The 22,545-nt window shown below is 41.8% G+C and overlaps 1 protein-coding gene across 1 annotated transcript; it reads right to left on the bottom strand.

The window, feature by feature from the left end:
* Window positions 1-8,846: 8,846 nt before the first annotated feature.
* On the bottom strand, window positions 8,847-21,062 carry LOC109173357. The gene is made up of 5 exons (XM_019322594.1): window positions 20,745-21,062; window positions 20,002-20,265; window positions 11,061-11,612; window positions 10,718-10,825; window positions 8,847-10,376 (listed from the first exon to the last, which is right to left on the bottom strand). Exons 1-5 carry the CDS (start codon window positions 21,060-21,062, stop codon window positions 8,847-8,849), a joined length of 2,772 nt encoding a protein of 923 aa, XP_019178139.1.
* Between the last annotated feature and the right edge of the window lie 1,483 nt (window positions 21,063-22,545).

Below are 22,545 nucleotides of genomic sequence, written 5' to 3' on the forward strand. Positions count from 1 at the left end.
AGTCAAAGGGAATGAGATTTCCAAATTGACTAAGGGATGCAATTTGCAAAGTCAAAGGGAATGAGATTTCCAAATTGACTAAAGGGATGAAGTTTGCAAAGTCAAAGGGAATTTGCAAAGTCAAAGGGAATGAGATTTCCAAATTGACTAAAGGGATGAAGTTTGCAAAGTCAAAGGGAATGAGATTTCCAAATTGACTAAGGGATGCAATTTGCAAAGTCAAAGGGAATGAGATTTCCAAATTGACTAAAGGGATGAAGTTTACAAGTGATGGGATGCAGTTTCACAAATTGGTATCCCAAACAATCAGAAGAATTGAAGTTCAAATTGGTACAGGAAAATCAATTTGAAGGGATGAGATTTACAAGACATCAATTCAATTGGAGATATAGATTGCAAGGGATGAGATTGCAATTCCAAATCAAGTAAGGGATGAGAATTCAATTGACAAATCAAGCAAGGGATAGAGATTTCATTTCCCAAAATAGAAAGGGATGAAGTTTCACAAGGGAAGAGATTTCCAAGTCAATTGAAGAGATGAAGTCTGTAAGCTGTAAACAGACCCAGATACACGAAAAACAGAGGAAGATATTAGAAGAAGTTGCAGAAGCAAAAATACTAGTCTAACTAGTAAGGGATTATATTGGAGAATATATTTTGAAGATAAAAATCCCAAGAGGCGTGATCTACACCAGATGGAGATTCATGGGACGCCATTTTTGCTGAAACCTCAAGCTCAATTTGAAATATCTGACAAGATCTGCAACGTTATCTTATCTTCTGACAAAAGGCTATACAGCTAAGCAAAATTCGAAAATGAGACCGTTTATTTCCAACGGACGGATTCTCATTACCAGCTATAAATAGATGAAGATTGAAGCTAAGGAAAGTAGAGAAGAAAAATAGCAAGAAGCACGAATACAGAGCTAAACAGAGCATAGAAAATTCAAAGAAAGCTTTCCATCTCAAGAGCTAAAATTGATCTATCGTTTGTGAGATAAACACTCCGAGCGATACAGAGCTTAGAAAAGAAATATCCAAGAGTGTTGAAATCTTCATCAACTTCAAGAGATTCAGCGCATCAACGAAGATCATCTACAGAATCTCAAAGTTGGAAGCAAGGCAAAATTTGTTTTCGATCAAAACAAGGGAAAGGCGGAAAGTAACACGGAGTTGTGAAATCCTGGATTGTCACACGGAGTTGTGAGATCCGAAGCAGCAGTGTCGGGAAGACATTGGGCGTGATTGGTGTGGGCTTGGTGATCAAAGCACCAGATCACGGGATACGTTTCTACCGGATCGTAGAAGACGGGGGGAAAGTAGCACAGAGTTGTGAAATCCTGGGAAACTAACGCGGCGACGTGAAACCCGAAGCAGCAGTGTCGGGAAGGCACTGGGCGTGATTAGTGTGGGCTTGGTGATCAAAGCACTAGATCACGGAATTCATTGTATCTTGGAACCAAGAAGTGGTGGATATAGTGAATTGGCTCTTTGAGAAGAGCAAGTGGAGTAGGAGGATTACATCACCTCGCGAACCACTATAAATTGCCTTGTGTTCTTTACTGCTTTCTTTAGTTACCGCTCTTGCTTGCTTCTAACGTCAATAATCTTGACACGATCTACACACACCGTATCGTTTATTTATTTCCGCTGTGCACCGGACTCTAACAATCTAGTTAAGAGTCTTGGTTTATCTCTGGCTTTACCATTTGTTATTGTGCGAAAAAGTTTGAAAGTCTATTCACCCCCCCCCCCCCCCTCTAGACTTTCACCTTACCTCTTTTGGGACCAACACCAATTAATCATCAAGAACATCATAATTATCAAGAAACTCCCAATATCAAGATTACCAAGATCCCTCATGGGATCATCAAATCAATCATCAATAATAATCATCATAACTCGCCAATACACAATAATATGGGGAAACCCTAAGGGGGAATCATAACTATGAAAATAGGTTTTGTTGAGACATGGGTTACTTCTTAGCCTTAATTAATTCCTTGGCTATGAAGGATCTTTCTTTAAGCTTTCTTGATTTCTCCTAGGGGAATTCTTGGAGCTCTTTGGGTAGTGAGAGATTATTGTGGTGGGCCTTCTAGGTGCCTCCTAAGTTCCCTATTTATAGATCTAGGGGTCTTATTAAGGGTATAATCCTATTGGGATTAGGGGTTGGGTTCAGAGATGAGGGCCCACAGACTATGATGGGCCTTTTTCTCAATTTAATCATTATAATTTATTCTTTCTCATGGGCTATTGATTAATTAATTAATTGGTCTTAGGGGCCGTAACACGAGGTGTTACAGTATTCTTGACTTTTCACCAAGAGTTAGTATTGTAACCTAACCTAGAAGACTTTTTCATTTCATTCCATACAATTCTTAGAAATTAGCTCTACCTTCTCTCTAGAAAATAAGTGTACCTTATTCTCCAAGCTAAGTTGAGACCCTTGTCAAGATTCCAAGATTTGCTTCCAAGATTCAACCTTTCACCTATTTGGGCATCTAGGAGGATAAGATCTAAGTTTATCTTGTCTTTTTGGTTCCATCTTAGTTGTCTTTGTCTTAAAAGTAGGATCTTTATGATCTTTTCGTTTGATCTTGAAGTGGGTTTGGGAAGTAAGCCTTGTAAGGAGCTTGTTGAGGGTAAAGTGAAGTCTTTTGGTCTACAAGAGGTAACCCATGCACTACTAAAACCTATTTTGCTTACCTATATGTGATTTCTTGGATTCTACTTGTGTTTTGCTATGAAATGTGAGTGTTTATGCGTTTGTCTTGTGAAAATGCATATCTAGAGCTTGTGTTTAGGGTTCATTTGTGCCATTGCTTGGCATTTCCTATGATTCAAGTCATTTTGTTGTAATGGGTGAGATTTGGCATGTTTTGGACTTGAATTTGTGTTTGGAGAAGAAAATCCCCGAAGGGATTGTTTTGCACAGGAGTATGTACCCGCGGGCGGAACGGCGGGGAGAGCCCTACCCGCACGTGCATAGGCTTGTGGGTAGTGTAACCGCGGGCAGAACCACGGGTAGGGGCCTACCCGTGGGTCCACCAGCGGGGAACACAGTGGAGTTGTGAAGGGATTTGTTCCCCGTGATTCGTTTGACTCGGTATTTGGTCTTTTGACTTCCCGATGTTCTTTTGTGGAACTATTTGAGTGTCTTCTTGATGTTTCGTATGTCTAGAACTATATTGTAGGTAGGTCTTTGGTGTCTTGAATCGTGCTTAGTGTTCAACATTGTGTTTCGTTGGTCCGTGAGGTGTCTTGTGTGTTCCTCAGAACTATCTTGAGTTTCCCCGTTGATAAGCATGCTAGTTTGTTATCTAAATGCTAGCATGTGTGTTGTTTGCACCTTCCGTTTGGTTGATGATAACTTGTGCTATTCATCGTTGTTGTTGTTGGGCTGTGACCCATTCCTTAATCGAGTATGTTTCATACCTTCGTTGAGATCCGTTGGTTGACTCTTGTTGAGTTGTGGTGCGTGTGTGGCTTTACCTGGATTGCACGATTAGTGGTATGGGACACTAGTCAGCAAGGTATTGCAGCGGTCCTCGTGGTGGCCGTGGTGTGAATATGGAGTTGTGACCTGTGTGTCAGGTTCACGTATTTCTTAGGAAGGCATGTGTCGTCGTGTGCGTGATCGGTACCTCGTGTACTATGAAATTCGTGGTCTTGTTGGAGGTCTGTTGGAGGGGGAATGACGATTCCCCGGAGAATAAGGTTGGACTATATGTATAGCGGTCCTGGAGGTAAAGGTTGGAACTAGATATAAGGTTGGGGGTAGCCATATGGTTGGAACAGGGCATAAGGAAAGCATATCAAGCGGGTGATGTCACGAGGGATTGTGTAGCCATGGTTGTGTGTTCTCTCTTGTGACGTGTGTAGTCACAAAGGCATGTGTTGCCTAGGCATGTGTTGTCGTTTGTCGTGTCTTTATCCTTGTGTTGTCGTTATCCGTTGTGGTTTTGGGATGTGTTCCTGTGGTGTTTGTTGATGAGTGGTGAGTCTTCAGTTGGTGTTTACTCTTGGTTTTTAACTTATATATATGTATTCCGTTTCGAAATGTTTTTGTATATATACTCTACCTATGTATGATACTTAACAGGTATTGGTGGGTTACCAGCATTATCGCTGACCGGGCGTCGTCCCAATGTTTATCTTTGTATCTTTCAGGTGACGTCTAGACGAGCGCGATGTTTAGAAGCCGGTAGTCTAGTATCTTTGCTTGGTAATCTTTGGCATGCTTTCCTTGAAGGTAATTCTTTTTGGAGCTTAGTGTAAACTCTTTTTCTTGCTATGTGATTTCTTTGGTTGGCATCTAAGTCTTGTTGTGTAGTAGCCATCTATCTTTGGAATGTTTTGTGCCTAGATCAATTCTACAGTCCCTACACTTGGTTGTTCTTACAACAATTCCTTGTGTACTTCCTAAATTTTCCAAGTATTCTTTGAATTTGGAAATAGCAAAATTCTTGCCAAAATTCATTCTTGTACGTTCTAAAAATCAAGCGTAATGTCTAATTGTAACCTTTGAGTTTTAAACCCAAGCCTATTACTTTTCTACCCAACTTCTAAACCACTTCAACTAATTGTACGTCTTTCTTGGAACCTATCCAATTTTAATTCAATCTGAACCATAAATTTTCACTCTACCCAAAATCCCCAAATTTAATCATCTTTTTTCCCAATTTCTCCCAAATCCCTAAATCCCAAAATTTTCTCTCCTTCTTCTTTTCCTTCCTCTCTACCTGTGAGCACCCTAAACCCCACTTTCTAAGAAGAGGTTGGCTCAGTTGTTGAGTTTGTCTACTACCGGAGTGGCTCAGCACAGTGGTCATTCTTGGATTAGTACGGATACCATGGGGTATCGTGACTACTTGAGCTACTTGTAAGGCCGTACGAGTTGTTTCACTCAAGCCTCTAGACCGGAGAAGAAGTGGTTGTCTGCGGAGCAAAGGATCATGGTGATGTTGGTGTCGGACTGTTTGTTCCCAAACAATAACAAGTGCAAGTTGTTGGGAAAGCTGGAGTGCACTTTTGCTTTCTGTCTGAAGAATATGGTTAAGTTCAACTTGCCTTCTTTGATGCTGCAACACAAGGTGTTTTGCCGGGATCACAATCGGAAGAGTTTGCCTTATGGGATGGTGTTGAGCTGGATTTTAGTTAAGAAGGGCGTCAGTGTGGATGGTTGTCTTCCTAAGGCTGTGGGAAAGCTAGTGTTGGATGCCACCAAACTTCAGAGTTGTCACCTGTTCCAGTTGGATGATGGTGAGTACATCACGCTTGAAGAAGTGGCGAGAAAAGCACCTGATGTACGGGCGGAGTTAGCAGTGGAGCTTGGAATCCATGCCGGGAAGTTGAGCCTCGTTGTTCAGAGCTTGGGAGGTGACGAAGGAGCCGAGGATGAAGCCGAAGATGAGGAAGAGGTGGGAGTGCCATATGTCGTTGAAGCTGAAGAAAGCGACTCGGAGAGTGAAGAGAACCAACGAAGAAGGGAAGCTCGCACCAAGAGGGAGCACAACCCGACGTCGCACGAAGAGCGTGTTGTTGCCTTGCTTCGTCAGCAGAACCGCATGATAGAGGAGGGATTTGCCTTCATGAGGATGCAGTTTATTGCTGTGCATCATCGGTTGGATCAGATCGAAGCCAGCTCGAGTCGTAGAGGAGGAGCCGAGGAAGAGTCCAAGGAGTCGGAGAGTGAGTCTTTCTAGTAGTTGTGGTTACCTTGTGCGCCTTTTCCTTGTTGTTGGTTTTTTTTTTTTACCCACGTTGTCGCCGTTGTTTGGTTGCTTGTTGTTGCTTCTGTGCTTGTTTTGTTTGTAGCCTTGTGGCTTAGTTAGCTTTGTTGTGGTAGTGGTGTTTGGTGTTACGAATAGAGTTTGTGATGCTCAATCTACTTCTTTGATTATGTTCTTGACAACTCTTGCATTGTTATGCCTTTCTTTTGTTTGACAATCCTTGTAGAATCTTTTGAGTCTTGACCAAAGGATTCATTCTTGAACCTCTTATCACAATGTTGTTTCCTATCACCGTTTGTTTCTAATTCGTCGTACCCAAGCTTCGGGGATGAAGCTTCTTTGAAGCGGGAGAGGATGTGACACCCCAAAAATCCACATTCCGTCCATGGATTAATTGAGTAATTAATCCTATTTTATTTGAGGAATTAATTCCTAAAATCCTGATTTTTAATACTCAAGGACTAGAATTTGACTAGTCAACCTTAAAGTTGTATTGTACTTTGAGCTTTGAGGGGAGTTCCCATGTTCCTTACACTTTCTAAAGCTTAGTAAGTGTATTCTTCACTTTCCGCCAAGAGTTTGTATTGTAACCTAACCTAGAAGACTTCTTCATTTCATTCCTTACAATTCTTAGAAATTAGCTATACCTTCTCTCTAGAAAAGAAGTGTAGCTTATTCTCCAAGCTAAGTTGAGACCCTTGTCAAGATTCCAAGATTTTCTTCCAAGATTCAACCTTTCACCTATTTGGGCATCTAGGAGGGTAAGATCTAAGTCTATGTTGTCTTTTTGGTTCCATCTTAGTTGTCTTTTTCTTAAAAGTATGATCTTTATGATCTTTTGGTTTGATCTTGAAGTGGGTTTGGGAAGTAAGCCTTGTAAAGAGCTTGTTGAGGGTAAAGTGAAGTCTTTTGGTCTACAAGAGGTAACCCATGCTCTACTAAAACCTATTTTGCTTACCTATATGTGATTTCTTAGATTCTACTTGTGTTTTGCTATGAAATGTGAGTGTTTATGCATTTGTCTTGTGAAAATACATATCTAGAGCTTGTGTTTAGGGTTCATTTGTGCCATTGCTTGGCATTTCCTATGATTCAAGTCATTTTTTTTGTATTGGGTGAGATTTGGCATGTTTTGGACTTGAATTTGTGTTTGGAGAAGAAAATCCCCGAAGGGATTGTTTTGCACAAGAGTATGTACCCGCGGGCGGAACGGCGGGGAGATCCCTACCCGCCGCCCACCCGCGGGTACATAGGCTTGTGGGTAGTGTACCCGCGGGCAGAACCACGGTTAGGGGCCTACCCGTGGGTCCACCCGCGGGGAACACAGTGGAGTTGTTAAGGGATTTGTTCCCCGTGATTCTTTTGACTCGGTATTTGGTCTTTTGACTTCCCGATGTTCTTTTGTGGAACTATTTGAGTGTCTTCTTGATGTTTCGTATGTCTAGAACTATATGATAGGTATCCATGTAGGTCTTTGGTGTCTTGAATCGTGCTAAGTGTTTAACATTGTGTTTCGTTGGACCGTGAGGTGTCTTGTGTGTTCCTCGGAACTATCTTGAGTTTCCCCCTTGATAAGCATGCCAGTTTGTTATATAAATGCTAGCGTGTGTGTTGTTTGTACCTTCCGTTTGGTTGATGATAACTTGTGTTATTCATCGTTGTTGTTGTTGGGCTGTGACCCATTCCTTAATCGAGTATGATTCATACCTTCGTTGAGATCCGTTGGTTGACTCTTGTTGAGTTGTGGTGCGTGTGTGGCTTTACCTGGATTGCACGATTAGTGGTATGGGACACTAGTCACCAAGGTATTGCAGCGGTCCTCGTGGTGGGCGTGGCGTGAATATGGAGTTGTGACCTGTGTGTCAGGTTCACGTATTTCTTAGGAAGGCGTGTGTCGCCGTGTGCGTGATCGGTACCTCGTGTACTATGAAATTGGTGATCTTGTTGGAGGTCTGTTGGAGGGGGAATGACGATTCCCGGGGGAATAAGGTTGGACTGTATGTATAGGGGTCCTGGAGGTAAAGGTTGGAACAAGATATAAGGTTGGGGGTTGCCATAAGGTTGGGACAGGGCATAAGGAATGCATATCAACTCGTGGCGGGTGATGTCACGAGGGTTTGTGTAGCCGTGGTTGTGTGTTCTCTCTTGTGACGTGTGCAGTCACAAAGGCATGTGTTGCTTAGGCATGTGTTGCCGTTTGTCGTGTCTTTATCCTTGTGTTGTCGTGATCCGTTGTGGTCTTGGGATGTGTTCCCATTGTGTTTGTTGATGAGTGGTGAGTCTTGAGTTGGTGTTTACTCTTGGTTTTGAAGTTATATATATGTATTCCGTTTCAAAATGTTTTTGTATATATACTCTACCTATGTATGATACTTAACAGGTATTGGTGGGTTACCAGCATTATCGCTGACCGAGCGTCGTCCCAATGTTTATCTTTGTATCTTTCAGGTGATGTCTAGACGAGCGCGATGTTTAGAAGCCGGTAGTCTAATATCTTTACCTTTGTTTTGTGGCCTGTGTGACGTCGTAGTTTGAGATTGTTACCTTTTTGGGATAGATGTATACACTTGCAGATTGACTGCCGTTGCGTTTACCAGGTTTGGTAGACGTGGCATAACTCCACGTTTGGATTTCTTTTATCCAGTTTTCGTTTTATCTTCCGCTGTGCTAGTTTTTGTTGTATGATCTGCAGGTGTTACGGCATTTTCTTTAGGTCGTGTTTGGGGGGTGTTACAAGGCTTCCCATAAACAAGTCTGAAAGGTGAAGTTCCAATAGGATTCTTGTAAGCGGTCCTATATGCCCATAATGCATCATCTAGCTTTTTGGACCAATCTTTTCGAGACGTATTGACCACCTTCTCAAGAATGGACTTGATTTCTCGGTTTGACAATTCCACTTACCCATTGGCTTGGGGATGGTAAGGGGTAGAGAGTCTGTGATGAACTCCACTATGCCCACTCTTTGGCATTTATCACAATGAGCCACGAAAGAATGTGCATCTTTGAATATACTGGGCCAATAAAATCCTGACTGCAAAACCTTTTTTGTAGTTCGAGAAGGTCAAAAATGCCCTCCATAAGGTGATGAGTGGCAATGGGTTAAGAGACTTTCTATCTCATCTCGGGTAAGCATCTTCTTAATATTCCATCTACACACCTCTTGTATAGAAACGATTCATCCCAAATATAGAATTTTGCATCAGTTTGTAATTTCTTCTTCAATGATCTAGAAGCATTTGGTGGGAATTTTTGGCAAACCACATAATTCACAAAATCTGAATACCAGGGCATAAAAGCATGAAGAGCCATCAATTGCTCTCCCACGAAGTAATCATTGATTGGAATCTTTTCTCCTTCAACCACTTCGTTTTGGTTCTCTAATTGGGACAAATGATCAGCTACAAGATTTCCTGTCCCCTTTTTGTCTATGATTTCCAAGTCAAACTCTTGAAGCAGAAGAGTCCACCTCATCAATCTTGGTTTGGATTCATTTTTGCTCATCAAGTACTTCAATGCTAAGTGATCGGTATGAACAATTACACTGTATCCATTCAGATAAGACCGGAACTTATCAATAGCAAAAACTACACCCAACATCTCTTTCTGTGTTGTGGCGTAGTTAACTTGAGCATCATCAAGGGTACGACTTGCATAGTAAATTGGCTGTAAGCACTTGCCCTTCTTTTGACAAAGGACGGCCCCTACAACATAGTCACTAGCATCGCACATAATCTCAAATGGCAAGCTCCAATCTGGCGGTGACATTATGGGAGCTGTTGTCAATTCCTTCTTCAATCTGCAGAAAGCTTCAAGCCAAGCATCATCAAAAACATAGTTAGCATTTTTTAGAAGCAATTGAGTTAAAGGTTTAGAGATTTTTGAAAAGTCTTTGATAAATCTCTTGTAAAACCTTGCATGGCTAAGAAAACTCCTTATTCCCTTTACTGAAATAGGTGGTGGTAGTTTCTCTATGACTTCCACCTTGGCCGAGTCAACCTCAATGCCCTTTTCTGATATCTTGTGTCCAAGAACAATCCCTTGTTGTACCATAAAGTGACACTTTTCCCAATTTAAAACAAGGTTTGCTTCTTGACACGTTCCCAATGCCTCGTCCAAATTATCAACGCAATTATCAAAAGAAGAACCATATACAGAAAAATCATCCATGAATACTTCCATAGTCTTCTCAACTAAATCAGAAAAAATGGCTAACATGCACCTTTGAAATGTAACCGGTGCATTACATAACCCAAATGACATCCTTCGATATGCAAAGGTACCATAGGGGCATGTAAAAGTAGTCATCTCTTGGTCATCGGGGTGGATAGGGATCTGAAAGAACCCCGAAAAACAATCAACAAAGCAAAAGTAATCGTACTTATTCATCCTTTCAATCAACTGATCAACAAACGGAAGAGGAAAATGATCCTTCCCGGTGGCATCGTTCAACTTTCTGTAGTCCGTGCACATCCTCCACCCAGTGACTAACCTGGTAGGAATGAGCTCATTCTTCTCATTGCGGACCACAGTTGTCCCCCCTTTCTTTGGGACCATGTGAATATGACTTACCCACTTACTGTCAGGAACAGGATAAATGATGCCAGCTTTCAACAATTTTAAGATCTCTTTCTTCACAACCTCCTACATTGTACGATTTAACCTACGTTGGTGCTCAACACTGGGTCTATGCTCATCCTCTAACTTAATCATGTGCATGCAGTAAGAAGCACTAATTCCAACAATATCATCAATATTGTACCCAATGATTTTCTTATGTTTTCTTAACACAATTAATAATTTCTCAGTTTCATCATCTTTCAAATGAGCACTGACAATCACTGGGTAGGTAGAATTTGGACTAAGTTAAGCATACCTCAAATTTATTGGTAAAGGTTTTAATTCTACCTGTGGTGGTTCCTTTTCCTCGAGGTTACAGGCAACGGATATTAGTGGCAATTCTTATGATTCCTCACCATTCGTACCATCACCCAAGTATTCAATCTCTGTAGTATCTTCACTTTCGAGTTGTAAAGGATCATTAGAGATCCATTTACCCCTCTCATAAGCTGCAACACAAGAGTCGATTTCATCTACATAAAAACAAGAATTAAGACAAGAAGATTTGTTATCCAATTCGAAAACATTAAATTCAACTTTATCTTCTCCAATTTCAAGAACTAAGGTTCTTTTTTTTTTTACATTGATTACAGCTCCAGCAGTTGCCAAGAATGGTCTCCCATTTCAAGGATAATAGGAATTTTAGCATCTTCTTCCATCTCTAATAGTGACAAAGTCTCCCGGAATGTAAAATTTGTCAATCTTTACTGACACATCTTCCCGAATTCCAATAGGATATTTCACTGATCTGTCTGCCAACTGAAGAGTCATGGATGTAGGTTTTGGCTCTCCAAGTTGCAGCTTTTGACACAAAGAATAGGGCATCAAACTCACACTTGCCCCTAAATCACATAAAGCTCTTTGAACAAGTGATCCTCCAATAACACATGGGATAGAGAAACTCCCATGATCCCTAAGCTTTGGAAGAAGCTTATTTTGAATTAAAGCACTACATTCTTCACTTACTGCTATTGTCTCACGATCATCAGCTCTGCTCTTGTTGGATAAAATCTCTTTTAAAAACTTAGCATACGAAGGAATCTCAGTTACTACATCCAGCAAAGGAATGGTGATATCCAGTTGCTTAATCAAACTGAAGAATTTTGCTCTTCTTTCCTCTTCCCTAGATTTCTGAAATTTTTGTGGGAAGGGTAGAGGTGGTGTATGCTTCTTTACGGGTTCAATTTCTTGTATCTCATCTTCCTTATCTTGGGCAATAACATCCTCATTCAGTTTCTCATTCTCACCTTCTAGATTCCCCTTGACAATTTGTTCCCGGTGAGGATATGGTGGGTCCAGTAATTACTTTCCACTCCTAGTAGTGACATTATTCATGTGTTCTCTTGGATTTCCGGTCATATATGGCAACTTCCCTGTGACTTTAGTACTCCATGTCGAAGGTTGATTTGCTAACTGATTTTCAACCATATTTTGGCAAGCATTCATCTGATCCATCCTCTCTGTAATCTCTAACATTTAATCAATTTTTCCAACAATAAATCCATATTCGACGGGACGGTGCTTCCACATTAGGCTTGGATTGATTTACTGGAGCTTGATATCCTTGGTTTTACCTGAATTGTTGTGGAGGACATCCTCTAAAATTTTGTTGTCCCAGAAATCCTGGTGGTTGACTTCTACTATTCAAGTGTTGGGGATTAACTGTGTAACACCCCGGAATTTTAAAACTTTTAAAGACTTATATAAGAAAGGTATACTCTTATTAAATCCCAAACAAAGCATTGTTAAACATAAGGGTACAGGGTGCTATGCCACACCTGAGCTAGAGAAATCAGATGCACAGGCTAACTAACTAAATTCCGTAATAATGTAAATGGCACGCAGGCCGAAAGGGAAACTATCTACACTACGCCTCGAATCTCTAGCGCGCTCCGGTGTCTACTCATCAGTGCCTGAAAGCCAAATATATCTGTTCAGCGAGAGATGCTGGTAACCCACTCCAACGCGTTGAAATACAATACACATAGAGATATATATATAGATATACGAAAAACAATTTTGAGCATGAAGATATATCCTACGAAACTCTAGCTTTTAAAACAGGGATAGACTCGACAGATAGAGCTAAGCACATGCAACAATTATAACAAACATATACAGTTCACAATAGGCAAGGCAGATAAAGCTGAGCACAATTAATGATCATAACCCAACATATACAATCCCCAACATGAATCCTGTAGTTACATCCCCAAGATACTCATAAACAAAACACACCCATATCTCATCACACAAGCACACTTTGTTGGCGCCACAGGACCAATCGCATGCCCATACATGACGGTCAGCGCATATAGCTCTGACACGGCCCCGCAGCACCCTGCCCCGTATCGCAACACGGAGGGGTCGATCGCAACCGACCGATGAACCGCAGCTCATCATAATGTTTGATCGCAACCAAACAGTGGACCGCAGACCAAGAGAATGTCATCTGACTGCAGCCAAGAAATATGAACCGCAGCTCATGTAGAAACGTTTGATCGCAATGAAACGGTGGACCGCAGCCCAAGAGTGTAAATCTGACCGCAGCCAGCTTCCGAACCGCAGCTCAGGAATAACCAATCCGATCGCAACCGAATTGGGGTATCATACACACATAACACAGAGCAAGCACATGCAACCCACATTACACATTGGGAAGGGGGGGAAAACGTATAACAAAACCTATGCGTGATCCTTCACACACTAAGAATAATCCTAAGGGGTTCATACTTCCTCCACCTAGGTCAACGGGATACCAATTCAACTAGCATGCAATATATAAGACTCATAAACCTACGAACGTTACCCGAAATATCAAACTAGACACAGGCACGATAGACGGAGTCTGTTGGGACACCACGGGGGTCGGGGGAACATCAAACGGGGAAGCCAAAACCCAAGGTGGGGTACAAGCCAGTGGGAAGCCGGTGGGTGAGGGGTCACCCGCCGGCGGTAAACTTTCCGGGCAGCGGGTGCCCGGCGGGCAGCTGCCCGCCAGCCGGCTGCCCGCTAGCCGCCTGCCCGCTACCGGCGATGCCACAATTAGCCGCGGGTAGGTGGCGGGTCCCCTACCCCCCAATTACTCTTTTTAATCACAAAACGTCCCGGGAACCTTTGTGGAACCCGGAACCATGCTTAGATACTTTCAAACGCAATTAACGACAATACGTAGACATTTAGCGGATCACAATCTGGAAACATACGGCACATACCCTATCATGCTTTTCTAAACATAATTAACACCCAAACATGCGAATTCCCGCCCAATATACCGAGAATAATATCATATGATACAACCTAGGGTTCTAATCACTTTTAGGTTAACAAGAACACCATTCATCTCTTAATATCAAGATTCGGTAGAATATCACATAAACATAAAGAACATCACAATTATCAAAAATAAAACATAATCAACAAGATTATCATATACTCATCAAGAACGCCACACAATCATCAAGAACACCATAATTATCAAGAACACAATAATTATCAATAACATCACAATTATCAAGAACCTCAAGATCACCCATAGAATCCTCATCCCAATCATCAATAATAATATCATAAATCATCAATACACAATAACATGTGGGAAATCCTAAGGGGGAATCATAGCTCTGAAAATAGGTTTTGTTGAGACATGGGTTACCTCTTAGCCTTAATTAATTCCTTGGCTATGAAGGGTCTTTCTTTAAGCTTTCTTCTTTCTTGATTTCTCCTAAGGGAATTCTTGGAACTTCTTGTGTGGTGAGAGATTATTGTGGTGAAAGATCTAGGTGCCTCCTATATCCCTATTTATATATTTAAGACTCCTAATTAGGGCCTGAATGGTATGGGTTTACTAATCATATTCCTTATAGGATTAAGGGCTTGTTTTAGGGATAAGGGTCCATGGTCCATAGTGGACAATATTAATTAATTAAAGAGATTCCTAATCATAATCTGAATAGTAAAAGGCCTACTTCCTTTAATCCTAATAGATAACTAGGTCTAGGATTCCTAGTTAGAATCCGAATAGTAAAAGGTTCACATTCTTTATTCCTAATAGCTTAGGACTCTAATTTAGGCAAGGGTCCACGGTTCATGGTGGACCTTATTAATTAATTAAATCATATTTAATTATTATTAATGGGATTAATTAAATAATTAATCCGGGATTGAAGGTCGTAACACGGGGTGTTGCACTCTCCCCCCCTTACGAGAAGCTTCGTCCCCGAAGCTTAGAAATCATTGCAGGGGTAACGAGTCAAGTGTAGAACGGTGGTCCTATAGAGAAGGTATTCTACGGGGAAACTGTATAATTGTATGTCTATGTGTGTTGGGCTTTTGGGAACGATTAGGTTTACAAGACTAAGTGAGTGGGTTTCAACTTGAGGACAAAGTGAATTCAGGAATTAGGATCAAGGTTTTCAAGGTTGCAACTTAGGTTGTGAGGTTGCCACCTTGTGTGGAATCGTTAAAACGTGGAATCAAGAATGGGGTTTGAAGGGTAGAAAGGGTTTTGAAATAAGGAGGGGGCCGATTTTCCGAGGGAGGGAAAGGAATTCGGCTAGGACGGGTTAAGGATTCTCGATCTCAAGTGATTAATCTGGTTTGATGCTTTGATCATGATGCGTCGACGAGCTGATGATCCTCCTTCCTTGGTGTTGGCACTTGCTTGACTTTAAGATCCTTGTTAGACCTTGCTTCCCAGGCTAAGGTTTCATCCTTCTCTTCTATCTTGAGGGAATTTCCCGTGGTGATTTAACACTTACTTCTTTAATGCGTCCAAGGTCTTGACCAAGTTGGGTCAACCAAGCCAATCTTTTTGGGCGCACTTTCCAAATTCTTCCCAAAGTCTTTTGAGAGTCGATGGACTTTGGGTTGACTTTCTCTTCTTATTGAATTTCATCTCCTCTTTAGTGGATGAAATTCTTAGTAAGACTTCATGTCTTACCCGAGGTTCGGCTTGTTGTGCCCTTTTGTGTTACTTTTAATGATGAAGGTGTCCTTGCATGCTCCTTTCCTTCTTGAAGCGCAGTTGGTTACCTAATCTCGTTGTGGGATGACTCGGTGACTTTACGAGTCATCTCATTTCCTTGTGCGTCCTTAATGACCCTTGAAGTCTTGGCACAAATGTGCTCTTTACCTTTTTTCTTAGCACCATGGACTACATAGTTCTTGATTCCATACAACTTGTAAGGAGTCCTCTGATTTGCTCGAACGATATCCATGGTTTGGAGGAGTCCCGGTCCATCCTTAGCATTTTGACTTTTAAGGTCTTCGTGGGTTCTTAGCACGAGTTCCCAACTCGCATCCTTGGTTTGCACAATCCATTACGCCAAGCATCCCTAGTCGGTTGTATCGTAGAATCCAACTTCAATTACTCGTGTAATGCAATTGATTGTGATTTTCCCATGGTGTCTCGTGCGTCAAGGTTTTTTACGTAGGACACCATGTTTGGGTGGCCCATGGTTCCTTACCGAAGACTCATATTCATCAATCGAGGCATCAAGTGCGCCACAAATCAATAAAATGAATGGTTAAGAAATCGGCACATTGTACCAGTGGGCGCGAGGTGGGCGGTCATCCGCCTGCCAAGCTCCTGTCAGGGTCCCGTCAAGGTCCCGTTGGGGACCCGCGGGAAGGTGACTAGAAAGAGTGAATTCTTTCGGGAAAAATCCCAAGAATGCACAGATTCAAGTCCCGACAAGCCCCATGCCCATGTGCACAATAAAAGGGACTTGGATACATCGGATGACCCATTGTATGGTTTCATTGATCCTTAAGTACAAGTTATAGATGAGTCGAGCCTCTCGCATGTTCTTTCCGCTCTGTAGGTCGGGTCCGGTTTCCAATTAGCAACCTCGTCACCGGGTAGTTGGTTATAAGCCAACTTTGTCTTTTCCTTTCTTGATTAATGATAAGACTTCTTAGTTTTTCTTGGAGTTCGGCTTGTCACTCGTTCTTTGTTCAATCTTTTAGTGACCAAGTGCTTGGTGATGCATTTCCCTTCCTTGGAATGCACTTGGTTGACTGTCCTCGACGTCGCATGGTGTTTTGGCGATTTGTGTGTCTCACGTACTTCTTATGGTGTCTTAAAACCATCAAGGTCCTTGTTCCAAGGTAAGATCCTTATTGCTGGGAGGCTCTAGTTGTGTGATACTTTCCATGCGTCTGTTGCCTCTCTTTGTCAGATCGAGCCCTTTTCGATAATTCGCGCTAACGATTAAGAAAAGGTGTCGTTGATGTAGTACTTTATTTTCTTGCATTTAATTGGTGTTCCCAGTCTCCGGGCTGGGATAGTTGCGCCCATTCGTAACCAGTTCCGAAAGGGTTCGCTCACGCTGGAGGGACCGGTCTCCCACTTCTGTTACTTCTTCTCTCGGGTTTGTTCCTGAATTCCCCATTTGTAGAAGTTGGCATCACTGGTGTAGGCTTTGTTGGGTGTTCGGGGTATGCTTACAATTAGGGCCTTCTGGGTTTCGCAGTTTGAGGTCTGTCACAGACTTCTTTATCTTGGTTGTCTCTGTAAGGTCTAATTCAGGCGCGAAACGAGCCAGCTGGAGGAATTGTTTGTGGTATTCCCTGGTGGTGGCCATCCCTTGTTTTAGGTGGAGGATTTTCTCGTACATGGTTTCCCATGCGGGTGCGGGGTGGAATCGTCCTCGTAGTCGTGCTCCTAGGCACTCCTAGTTGAACCCCCGGTTGTTGCCCATAAGTGGGTTCTTCGTGGATCTATTAAAGATCAGCCTCGTGTCTTAGAATGGGGCTATCTCTACCCGGTTCCTCTGGGCATTCCACTTACCCGAGGATTTTGTTGAAAGTTCGGATTTGTACTGCGAGGAGTGTGGTATCCTTGACTGTCTTTTCGTTGGTGCCATGTTGCTGGTTTTCAGGGCCAATGTTTATTATAATGATGAGTTAGTGTGCTGCACCCTTACCTTGCTGTGGTAAGCGTAGGGGGAGTTCTTTTAAGTTAGAGAGGGATAAAGTGAGGGGAGGTTATGTGTAGGTTTCACAATCTCACCGCGCGTTCGAAGATTTCTGAATCCTATGTTCCTAAGTACCTAGAGTTCAAGCCTAATGTCCTAAGGTCTGGTCTTAAGAGTCTTATCCTAGGGTCAAACTTAGGCTCTGATACCAACTTTAACACCCCGGAATTTTAAAACTTTTAAAGACTTATATAAGAAAGGTATACTCTTATTAAATCTCAAACAGAGCATTGTTAAACATAAGGGTACGGGGTGCTATGCCACACCTGAGATGGAGAACTCAGATGCATTGGCTAACTAACTAAATTCCGTAATAATGTAAATGGCACGCAGGCCGAATGGGAAACTATATACACTACGCCTCGAATCTCTAGCGCGCTCCAGTGTCTACTCATCAGTGCCTGAAAGCCAAATATATCTGTTCAGCGAGAGATGCTAGTAACCCACTCCAACGCGTTGAAATACAATACATATAGAGATATATATATAGATATACGAAAACCATTTTGAGCATGAAGATATATCCTACGAAACTCTAGCTTTTAAAACAGGGATAGACTCGACAGATAGAGCTAAGCACAGGTAACAGTTATAACAAACATATACAGTTCACAACAGGCAAGGCAGATAAAGCTGAGCACAATTAATGATCATAACCCAACATATACAATCCCCAACATGAATCCCGTAGTTACATCCCCAAGATACTCATAAACACAACACACCCATATCTCATCACACAAGCACACTTTGTTGGCACCACAGGACCAATCGCATGCCCATACACGAGGGTCAGCGCATATAGCTCTGACACGGCCCCGCAGCACCCTGCCCCGTATCGCAACACGGAGGGGTCGATCGCAACCGACCGATGAACCGCAGCTCATCATAATGTTTGATCGCAACCAAATAGTGGAACGCAGCCCAAGAGAATGTCATCTGACCGCAGCCAGGAAATATGAACCGCAGCTCATGAAGAAACGTTTGATCGCAACCAAACGGTGGACCGTAGCCCAAGAGTGTAAATCTGACCACAGCAAGCTTCTGAACCGCAGCTCAGGAATATCCAATCCGATCGCAACCGAATTGGGGTATCATGCACACATAACACATAGCAAGAACACGCAACCCACATTACACATTGGGAAGAGGGGGAAAACGTATAACAAAACTATGCGTGATCCTTCACATACTAAGAATAATCCTAAGGGGTTCATACTTCCTCCACCGAGGTCAACGGGATACCAATTCAACTAGCATGCAATATATAAGACTCATAAACCTACGAACGGTACCCGAAATATCAAACTAGACACTGGCACGATAGACGGAGTCCGTTCGGACACCACGGGGGTCGGGGGAACATCAAACGGGGAAGCCAAAACCCAAGGTGGGGTAAAATCCAGCGGGTAGCCGGTGGATGAGGGGTCACCCGCCGGCTTTCCGGGCAGCGGGTGCCCGGCGGGCCACTGCCCGCCCGCGGGCTGCCCACTGCCGGCGATGCCACAATTAGCCGCGGGTAGGTGGCGGGTCCCCTACCCCCACCTACCCCCCACTTACTCTTTTTCATCACAAAACGTCCCGGGAACCTTTGTGGAACCCGGAACCATGCTTAGACACTTTCAAACCCAATTAACGACAATACGTAGACATTTAGCGGATCACAATCAGGAAACATACGGCACATACCCTATCATGCTTTTCTAAACATAATTAACACCCAAACATGCGAATTCTGCCCAATATACTGAGAATAATATCATACGATTCAACCTAGGGTTCGAATCACTTTTAGGTTCACAAGAACACCATTCATCTCTTAATATCAAGATTTGGTATAATATCAAATAAACATCAAGAACATCATACAATTATCAAGGATAACACATAATCAACAAGATCATCATATACTCATCAAGAACGCCACACAATCATCAAGAACACCATAATTATCAAGAACACCATAATTATGAAGAACATCACAATTATCAAGAACCTCAAGATCACCCATGGAATCCTCATCCCAATCATCAATAATAATATCATAAATCATCAATACACAATAACATGGGGGAAATCCTAAGGGGGAATCATAGCTATGAAAATAGGTTTTGTTGAGACATGGGTTACCTCTTAGCCTTAATTAATTCCTTGGCTATGAAGGGTCTTTCTTTAAGCTTTCTTCTTTCTTGATTTCTCCTAAGGGAATTCTTGGAACTTCTTGTGTGGTGAGAGATTATTGTGGTGAAAGATCTAGGTGCCTCCTATATCCCTATTTATATATTTAAGACTCCTAATTAGGGCCTGAATGGTATGGGTTTACTAATCATATTCCTTATAGGATTAAGGGCTTGTTTTAGGGATAAGGGTCCATGGTCCATAGTGGACCATATTAATTAATTAAAGAGATTCCTAATCATAATCTGAATAGTAAAAGGGCCTACTTCCTTTATTCCTAATAGATAACTAGGTCTAGGATTCCTAGTTAGAATCCGAATAGTAAAAGGTTCACATTCTTTATTCCTAATAGCTTAGGACTCTAATTTAGGCAAGGGTCCACGGTTCATGGTGGACCTTATTAATTAATTAAATCATATTTAATTATTATTAACGGGATTAATTAAATAATTAATCCGGGATTGAAGGTCGTAACACAGGGTGTTACAAACTGCCTCAACTGAATTACTCCAAGAGAAACCAGGATGGTTCCTTGGTGCATTTGGATTGTAGGGTCCTCGTTGTTGGAATGTCGGTTGTATACTACCATACCCTATCACATCACCTTGTTCCATTGTGGCTTGAGAATCAACACTGAGACTCTCCTCTGAATTGTGCTCTCCTCCACAAAGTTCACACATCATTATAGGTCTTGGAGGAGTAGAAGATGTAGAAACATTACCTAGAGCTTGATTCTTGATAGCAATCTGAGCCAACTATTGAACTAAAGTGGCCACATTATCAAACTTAGCTGATAGAGTTGATATTTGATCAACTTCATTCACACCTCCCACCAATTTCTGGGAAGATCTCTCTGAGTACCAAGTTGTCCCATTCATCGCAATCTTTTCCAATAGTTCTTCAGTTTGATCTAGCTCTAGGACTGTAAATGATCCCCCGATGAAGCATCAACTAGGATTGTTGAATTATCCAATAATCCCTCATAGAAAGCCAGCATTAAGTCCCAACTCTTAATACCATGATGAGGGCATTGTCTCCTCATCTCTTTGAATCTCTCCCATGACTCTGTCAAAGACTCACTAGTTAACTGTCTGAAATTCTGAATTGATCACCTCATTTTCTGAGTCATAGATATGGGATAAAATCTCTTAAGGAACTCTTTGTGCAACTGATCCCAAGTTTCAAAATGGTTCACCGGATAAGAGGCAAGCCAACTGTTAGCTTTATCTCTTACAGTGAATGGAAAGAGGCGAAGCTTGATAGCATCGCCCGGGACTCCATTAATTTTGAAAGTACTGTAGATCCTCAGAAATTTTGCAATGTGAGCATTAGGGTCTTCTGTTGGTGACCCACCAAAAGGATCTGAAGCAGCCATCTGAATAATAGCTGGTTTAATTTCAAAATTATTAACATCAACCCCTGACACATTAATACTTCCATGTTCTGCTACATCTGGAGCAATGTAGTCTGAAATGGGCCTCCCAATGTGTAGTGGTTGATTGACTCCCTCTCCATTAAGAGCCAAATCGTTCTGATTTTCTCCTTGCGCCATCCTGACCTGTTTTCTTAAGAACTTGGCCTGCTTTTCGATCTCCGGGTTAAAAGGTTCTAATCCTTCATTCCCCGAAGAGCGAGTTCGCATACAACACCAAGACTACTGATAACAGAAACACAACACAACACAAGAAACTCGTTATCGGTTAGCGAAAATAAAAATAAAGTAAAAATAAAATAGACTAGACTCGTAAAGTAAGACTTTCGCTAATGTCAGTACGTAGCGCCACCTCCCCGGCAACGGCGCCAATTTGATTGCGGTAATTTCGGGCAAACAAATAATACCCGGAGTATTCGGGTTGTCGAACCACAGGGAGATGGGGTACTAAGCACTAGCTACCAGGTTACTCATATGAAACTAGTCCGAACGAAACTTGAAGGTTGGGTAATCGCAGAAAATAACAAGCAAAATAAAATAAATAACAAGGTTTTGTAAACAATAGAGCAAAACAGGATTCTTTGGATCTCAATGTTTAATCACCTAGTGCCAATTAACGTTTGTAATATTTGGTTTGGAATTAAGATTTGTGTGGGAATGCAAAGTGGAATCGAATTACTCCCGTAATCTCTATTCGTAGTCAGCATTCAATTATTCCTAATTACTACCATCTCCCGATGAGCAACAATATAGAATAAACTTCCCCTAATAAATTCCTCTTTCCCAAGGTCCAACCATTAGGTGCAATCGTGTGTGCCCTAATTTATGCCCCAATTTCCATTGGTGACACAAACATGGCTACGAAGCTAGTAACTGTGGCGACTAATTACCTACCACAACAGATTTAAACAAGATTGCAACACAGATCATAAAACCAAACATAAATATATTAAGAAATTAACGAACTAGGCACATAGGTTCATAAACAAATTCACCCAAAAATCCCTAAGGGTTTTAGCCACTCATGCCATAATAACAATCATTACAACGTTTAAAGATAAACCAATAACAAAGGGAACAAGAGAAAGAGTGAAAGAGTTCTCCTGAATCTTTCTAGTTAGTTCTCTATTCCAAAGCTAGTTGTAAATCTTCAATTTGGTCCTCTTTGTGCTTTGCTCTTGATTGCCTTAGAAAACACCAAAATCTGGGAAAAGAAGAACCCTAGGGTTGATGGAAGATGATATTTTTATAGTAGCAACCCAATGACATCAATTTATGAAGGTTCTAAAAAACAGCTTTCCACGATCTCGACGTGTCCAGCCTCTAATCTTGGCAATCCTTGAAGCTACTGGAAATTTTCGACGCGTCGAGCAGGGGGCTCGACGCTTCGAATCTTCGATACTTTGAATTCTTCCTCTTTTGATCATTTCGTGCTTGAGCACTATATTTGTCCTTAAGTACCATATTTATTACTTTCCATTTCATTTATTTCCATGTTTATAAAGATTTATAGCGTTATTTAAGCTCTTCTTAATCAATATTTCTCTCTCTTATCCATGGAAATGTATTGGTACGTTAAATACTCATAATTTTCATTTATTTA

This window comes from Ipomoea nil, unplaced genomic scaffold, assembly GCF_001879475.1.
Source record: "Ipomoea nil cultivar Tokyo-kokei standard unplaced genomic scaffold, Asagao_1.1 scaffold0480, whole genome shotgun sequence".
In the NCBI taxonomy this organism is placed as follows: Eukaryota; Viridiplantae; Streptophyta; class Magnoliopsida; order Solanales; family Convolvulaceae; genus Ipomoea; species Ipomoea nil.

Coding starts and splice junctions, on each gene's coding strand:
- LOC109173357 (XM_019322594.1), bottom strand. CDS start 21,062: ATGGCGCAAGGAGAAAATCAGAACGATTTGGCTCTTAATGGAGAGGGA. Junction 11,613..20,001: donor GGAGTAATTCAGTTGAGGCA/GTTTGTAACACC, acceptor CAAATTGTCAAG/GGGAATCTAGAAGGTGAGAA. Junction 10,826..11,060: donor GAATTCGGGAAGATGTGTCA/GTAAAGATTGAC, acceptor GTTTTTATGTAG/ATGAAATCGACTCTTGTGTT.